Here is a 7,195-nt window from a genome sequence, read left to right on the forward strand (position 1 = left end):
CGTTCCTGTTCGTAGCTGATACCAGCGTCCCCATGAAGCAGAAGCTCTGCTTCCTGTGTGTGGAGTGAATAAAATGGAGCTGAGAGAAGTGTTTCTCAACATCCTGTGTAATCTTAAATTTTTGAGCCTGTTTTTCCTTTTTTAGGATCTGAGTAGCCCTAACCAGTATGATACTGGAGTTGCACTGACTGGCTTGTCCTGTTTTGTTACTCCAGATCTTGCCAGGGACTTGGCAAATGACATCATGACACTGGTGAGTTGATAAGGTCAAAATAACTTATCCCTGAATTAAAGAATGTTAAATTGTTCAAATCTGTTGAATTCAGAACTGTTACATGTGAAAACTGAGGCTTTGTTGTGGTGTTCTGGGGGAATCTTTACAGACCTTACCAGTGTACCCTGAATATTTCCATTAGTTTCAGTGATAAATGTCAGTATTTTACTCTCCCCTCAAACCTAAGTTTTCAAAAAGTAGTTGAGCCTCCCGGAAAGAAATTCGGAGACAGGAGCCATGGCCATAAGGGCCTTGAGAAAATACTGGCAACACAGATTTGCTGAGAGCCTGACTGTTTCGTTAACAGATGTCTCATACAAAGCCTTACATCAGGAAGAAGGCAGTGTTAATCATGTACAAAGTCTTTCTGAAATACCCAGAGTCCCTCCGTCCTGCCTTTCCTCGCCTTAAAGAGAAACTTGAAGATCCAGATCCTGGTGAGTGGATTTTAGCAGATGGCTCTGCTCCGGACCATCAGGGTGTATGTGGGTTTAGAGCTCAAGGAGCGGAGGGGGCAGGAGGAGCTCTGCAGTCATCTTCGGGGTCCTGATTCCCCTGGCAACTGGGTAGATGAGCGCAAGAGTTTGGGACAGATGTTGCTTTGAATTGTCCAGTTCTTACTTAAAACCCGAAGGTTTTGAGGCTGTGTCAATGGATTAAACCTTACTGGGACATCGCTACTCAACAACTCCTGGTTTGTGACTGATTTGACTTGGCTGTTGCACTATGCTGGTGATTTCAGGGTTTTGTTTCCTGTCCTCTTTTACAAAGCTGCAGTGATGGATATACTTCAAATAATTTCACATCACTTAATATCTCTTCTTTCTGTTTTTTTTAAATTGAATTTTTGGTGTCCAGGCTGCTGTCTGGGCCCTTCGGTACCATGTCAGTGCAGTTCAGCTGCAGCACAGGGAGTTTGCGGTTGCTTTGTATCATATTCACCCTGCTGCTCAGCCTTCCTGGGAGGTGCCGGTCTTCCCTCGCTGCACCCAGTGCTGCATCAGGAATTCTGTGTGTGCTGCAGTTCTGTGATCTCCAGTTGATCTGCGTGTGTGATTAGAGGGAGAAATCTAATTGCGTGGGCTGGACTAATTTGCTGTGGGCTTTTAAGGTGCATCTTCCAGGGACAATGTTTTTAAAGAAAGCAAAACGCAACCCCCTTGACCTGCAGACAGATGAAGAAAATACCTGTTAGGCTGTGTGGAGAGAAGGGCTGCGCTGTGCTAGAAACCCCCGGCTGTCTAGGTGAGAAGATTCCAAACAGAGCAATCAGTTCAGAGGCTGGGCGGTTAGAAGGGATTGAACTCGTCCAGTCAGATTGATTACGGGTTCATCCTTCTGAGGTTGATTTTAAACACATCTACGTAATACCTTTTAAAGAATCAGGAGTGTTCTGGAGCTTCGTGGTGACAGGGGTCACTGATTACACTGTTTGTGTCCCTCAAACAAGCTATTCACAGTGCAGGGGAAGGAGAATAGCAGTGTCCTCTTCTTTCTCATACTGGACCCAAGCGGATACCCAGCTTGCTGATATATTAGAAAATAGCCCAGACTAAATAAAATCCTTTCTCGGTTTGTTTCTCACTCTCGTGCTTAGTTCACTACGCAACTCGTGAAGCTTTAGCTGTGCTTGTGCTGGGGGTTCTGCACCAGAGACTTCAATTATGATTATGGTGCTGATGAGCTTTCTGCTTTTCCCACTTCTCTCCCCAGGCGTGCAGTCTGCTGCAGTCAATGTTATTTGTGAGCTGGCTCGACGCAATCCCAAAAACTACCTTTCCCTTGCTCCGCTCTTTTTCAAGTTGATGACGTCGTCAACCAATAATTGGGTTCTCATTAAAATTATAAAACTGGCAAGTATTCTGGGTCTATGTTTACAGGATTGGGGTTCCCCTTAAATTACCCTGGGTGTGGAGATAGATTTCTTGTTGGAAATGTAGTTACCATTAAATTCGAATGAAGAGAAACCAGGAGCCTCTTCTAGTGTTTGTGAATACAACCAAAGAGAAAAATATTTTAATATAGCTTGGTTTAAATATAGTGAGCTGGCATTTAAATAATGCTTTATGCTGTTTAAAAGCAGCTATTAAATCATTTCCTTGTGTGCCCTTTTTTGGTAGTTTGGTGCTCTTACTCCGTTAGAACCCAGGCTGGGGAAGAAACTGATAGAGCCCCTGACCAACCTCATCCACAGGTACGTATGACAAGTGTTACCCTGCTCATCCAGGAGGGGTGAGGTGCCCCATGGGCAGATTGGTAACTAGGGCTGCGGGTGCATTTCTGAACTTTCTTCAGTCCTGAGGTATTGGTTTCAAATATGAAAGATAATCACATCAGGAGTATCTCTGAGAAACCGAAGTGAGAGAAAATCCCTGAGCGGGAAGTCATTGGGTGCCTGGCTGTCAGTATGAATTTCTCCAAAGCGTGCATGACAACTGGGGTGATTTGCTTTCCTTTCACGTCGTTTTAAGCCAGAGAGGACAATGGAGAATATATAAAAACTCTGCTTTCAAAAAGGCCCAGCTCTATATGTGCCTCTTCTGTTCACCTACACACATTTGGTTCTTGACTCGCTTGGAAGTGCCTGATCCACCAAAGCAGCACGACGAGGAGTGTATTAAAATTCTTCCTCATGCCTTTGTCAGCCCGGACATGTTTTGGAAGAGGTTCCTTTAATATATGTCCTACATATAGATTAGATCCATCTGAAGGCATTTCCTTGTCCCTTGTTAAAGCTGGTTTGTGGTGGTGTGTCAGATCCTGTTCTGAACTGCAATCAGACAGTGGATGGTATGGAGGGAATTCACGTGTTTTCCCAGTTATGAAAAGAAAGTGTGATATTTCGTGTGAGTTGTTAAATTGAAAGGTTTGTCTCTTCATGCAGCATAGATGGGAACAAGCTGATTTTAAATAGTTATCTGTGGAGCCATGAGAGCAGCTGAGGCCAAACAACTGCTGTCCTCCTCGTCGTGTGTCTTTAAGGCTGGTCCGGAGCAGCCAGCAGCAGCCTGGCATCCAAATACCCACCGAGGGGGGTTGGAGCAGGGACAAACAGACACAAACTCACCAGAAACAGGACTTTACCAAAAGAGGCAGGGAAGTGGACAGTGTGTCTTCAGTCCTGCTGCTCCCTCCTCTCCCAACTCCCACAGTAGTCATTCGTTTTATTATTTGGGAGGACTTCATCCTGTTTGGTTTGGTCTCTGTTCAGTTGGTTATGGTACGGCAGAGCCCCCTGCCAGCCACCACCAAGTGCAGAGGGAGCAAAAACCCTTGTCTGGGTTCTGAGCATACCGGCGTCCCGTGTGCGGTGTGCTGAGTGACCTTCATGGTGTCGCTGCCTCCTCCGGAGCTCTCTGCTCCTTCCCTTCGCAGACCTGGAGTCTGCTCCTCTGGTACTTGTGAGGTTTGCTGTGGTTCCCCCTCGTGTAGGTCAGGATTTGTAAGGACCTTTGAAATCCTCAGAGTTGCACTGTGTGTGTGTTCAGCTGGCAGCAGTTGTCTCAAATTGAAGTTCTGGGGAAAATCAGGCATTGAGAATGGGTTGCTCACTTGCAGGGATAAACCTGCACACCACAAGCCTCTGCTGTTTGTGCGCGACTCATTCGCTTCAGAGAGATTCAAGGTTCTCCACCTGCCTCACCACGAGTTTTTGACCTTGGGCAGAGGATTTAATCCCAGAGGATCCTGGGACAGGATTGCTCCAGTGCTCTGTAACTGGTCCTGAGGTTTGGGGTGCCCACTTCCCTCCTCATCCCAGGGTTGCGGGGCCGGTACTTGCTGCTTCTCCGAGAAGATTGTTATTTTTTAAACATTCAGTAGCCCTTCCTCCCCTCAACAGCTTTTAACTGAGAATCATTTCATCTCCTTTGAAGGCGTATGGAACAGAATACTGGCAATTTCTTGTGTAATTAAAGGTGTTAACTAGCTCCAAGGTATGGCTGACAACTCTTCAAAACGTGCCGGGTTTATTCCTTATTTAAAATACTTGATTTCTGTTGCAGCACCTCAGCCATGTCGCTCCTGTATGAATGTGTGAACACAGTAATAGCAGGTGAGAACTGAAACTTGTAACCTAGGAAAAACCATGATGAACTTTGTCATTAATTAACCATCTACAAACCTTTTCTTAACTTGATATTTTATAACTGACACAGGGTGCCTGGTGTTATGGTGTAACTGAAATCCTTTGCTGTCAGTTGTTGAGGCTGAACCGGAGTACGATCGGAGAGTGATTGTTTATACCAAACTCCTAAATACACCAGCGGCAACAGAATTAAGAAAAGCCTGATGCCTCATGGGAGCTCTGTCACAGTTTTCTTATGAAGGAGCAGGCTGATTTTTTAATTCTGCAGTTTCTTAGCTTAAAAACTTGGTGTGTCCTGAGCGGAGATAATTGGAACCATTAATTTACAGTTTCAGTACCTGGGGAAGGGATGTGAACTCCAAACAGGGGATAGAGAGAGGAGCAACGGCAAAAAGGGGTAACCCAGTGCGCCAGCTCAGACTTGCCACGTTTCCCGTCACCGTGTGGAAGTTGAGGGTTAATGGCATCCCCAGTTTGGCCATTGTGGGTAGTTCAGATACTGGTGCAGGAACTTGCTCTACTGACTCAGCTCAGAGAGGAAGGGGGTGATCTGTCCCTCACCTTGTGTTTGTCAGTTCCTTTGGGGAATGTGAGGTGACACTGTGATGGGGGAGAAACCACTGAGGTTAATTCTGTTGTGTCACTGAGACACCGCAGGACAATTCTGTGGGTCAAAGGGACGTTCCCTGACCCAGGACACCTCCGGGAGTGCAACAGAAAGCTCAGATTCAGAAGATGAGCTGGGAAGGTGTGTGCCCGTGCTAGAGCAGCATCTTGTACCTGGCAGCTCTTTGCGTGACGTGAAGCGATGGCATCCAGCACACCTCCTCTGACCTGTAGCTCTGCAGGGTTGTGGAGAGCAAAGTGCCACCACGCTTGTTAGTCCCTCAGATCGGCATGCGTGACCTGCTCGGTAAGGGTTGGTGTTGATGTGGACGTGCTGTACGACAGCAGCCGTTAACGCCACCCTTTCTGCTGAGGGTCGTGTGCTGCCAGAGCTTTCCAAATGTCCAATACAATCAGCAGCGGGCCCTGATTTGTGCCTTGAGTCTTGCTGGCTTGATTAAAGCTCCAATCTAATCACGTTAAACTCTTGGATCCATTGCTGCATCTCGTGATGTGAGGGAAGTGCCCAGTTAAAATTCCAGCACTGTGGTGGCTGGTGATGTATGCACAGTCCTGACTGCTCTGCGCTGTCAGGAAAGTAGACTGAGAGCAAAATGTGATGAAAAGCAGCTTCAGCCTGGCTGCTCCAGCAGTTCCTGCCTTTACACTGTTTTTCTCTGCCCTGCTAGTATTACTGTCAAGGTATACGAACCTATAGTTTGTCACAACCTTCCCTCCTCCCCCCAGACCCCCCACCAAAGTCCAAGCAAACAGACAAACAAAAGAAACGGGCATCTTGCCTTGCGAGCTGGTGCCGGCGGGGGGTTGTGCGGGGGCGTTCATCCAGAAGGCAGGAACGCTAACAGAGATGGGTGCTTGTGTCTTTCAGTGCTGATCTCGCTGTCCTCTGGGATGCCTAATCACAGCGCGAGCATCCAGGTACATGCAGCACCGGGGTTCGGCAGGGGTTGTTTGCACCGCTCCAGGTGATACCAAGTGCCGCAGAGAAACTGGGTTGTGTTCCTCTGCTAAAAGCTAACTCAGCAGCTCCCTGCAGTGCTCTTGCTCAGGTGCAACCCCACAGTCCAAAGCATTTCCCATGTAAATCCTCTTATTTCCTTTGCTCTAAAAAGCAGGTGCTTCTCATTTAGAGTGTTCCTAACTCTTATTCAGCTGCTGCTATCAGAGGTTCCTCTTGTTTTGAGATCTGTTAATGCAACAAGCCCCTCTTACTCAGAGGCCCCGGGTCTTGGTCAGAACTATTCTTGTGTCCTGAGCATGAAGACTTATTTCAGTTAAGACTTTTAAGGCTTGTACTAAGCACAACATTGTCTCTTTTCCCAGCTTTGTGTCCAGAAGTTAAGGATATTGATAGAAGATTCTGACCAGAACTGTAAGTATGTTGCTTGTCTTCATGGAAGCTTGTAGCCACCAGCCACGGGGAGAAATTGCAGCAGCCTTAGGGCAGCGAGTTGGTTCTCCTAGCAGTTTGTTCAGCATCGTAATGCCTGGTACGTTGTAAACAACTGCTGGGATTTCTAAGGTGGAAATTATTTTTGATAGTGATTTTTAAATCAATGATAAAACTTGGGGTGCATGATCATGATGAAGATTATGTAATTATGTGCCTATATGTGAGATTATGAAATTAAAGACTGTGGTTTGTGGTGCAGTGTTTCTCAGAAATGCTTTTCCTCATCACAGATTTTTATTCAAGTGTATTAAAGTTGGCTTCAGTAGAAGCTCTTGATATGAAGATTTCATGCTCAACACAAACCAGTGTTTCTATATTTGGAAAGAAGTTGTATTTTGTCTTTCACAGTGAAGTACCTGGGACTGTTAGCTATGTCCAAAATCCTGAAAACGCACCCAAAGTCGGTTCAATCTCACAAGGATCTCATTCTCCAGTGCTTGGATGACAAAGACGAGTCTATCCGGCTCCGAGCGCTAGATCTCCTGTACGGCATGGTATGTTTCCACACGTGTGCCCTCTCCTCTCTGGTCCCCGTGACTCTTGAGGAGGCTGATGTCTAAGGAAAACACGTGGCTTTCTCCTCCCCGCTCCCCAGCAGCCTTGTGATAACAACTCCCATATCTCTGCTGGCACTTATCGCAAGTAAAAGAGCTGGCACAGCTTGAGAGGGCACTGGAAGGAGGTTGAGTTGAGGCGCTGTGGAGGTCACCCAGAAGGCTGTTTTTCTAATGCCTAACCGTAGCTGCTCCTTCCG

General features: G+C 46.7%; 1 protein-coding gene across 1 annotated transcript in view; it reads left to right on the forward strand.

Annotated features, from left to right (window-relative positions):
• AP3D1 (adaptor-related protein complex 3, delta 1 subunit) overlaps nucleotides 1-7,195 on the forward strand; it is a gene marked incomplete at its 5' end in the record, with an annotated part of 25,356 nt that overhangs the window by 1,401 nt on the left and 16,760 nt on the right. Inside the window, 8 exons of the mRNA XM_010143974.1 lie at nucleotides 146-253; nucleotides 582-711; nucleotides 1,988-2,127; nucleotides 2,395-2,468; nucleotides 4,279-4,328; nucleotides 5,857-5,906; nucleotides 6,312-6,360; nucleotides 6,790-6,935. Of these exons, the coding sequence (XP_010142276.1) occupies nucleotides 146-253; nucleotides 582-711; nucleotides 1,988-2,127; nucleotides 2,395-2,468; nucleotides 4,279-4,328; nucleotides 5,857-5,906; nucleotides 6,312-6,360; nucleotides 6,790-6,935 (747 nt within the window). The remainder of the gene's footprint in view (nucleotides 1-145; nucleotides 254-581; nucleotides 712-1,987; nucleotides 2,128-2,394; nucleotides 2,469-4,278; nucleotides 4,329-5,856; nucleotides 5,907-6,311; nucleotides 6,361-6,789; nucleotides 6,936-7,195) is intronic.

This window comes from Buceros rhinoceros, unplaced genomic scaffold (assembly GCF_000710305.1).
Source record: "Buceros rhinoceros silvestris isolate BGI_N320 unplaced genomic scaffold, ASM71030v1 scaffold3569, whole genome shotgun sequence".
Lineage (NCBI taxonomy): Eukaryota > Metazoa > Chordata > Aves > Bucerotiformes > Bucerotidae > Buceros > Buceros rhinoceros.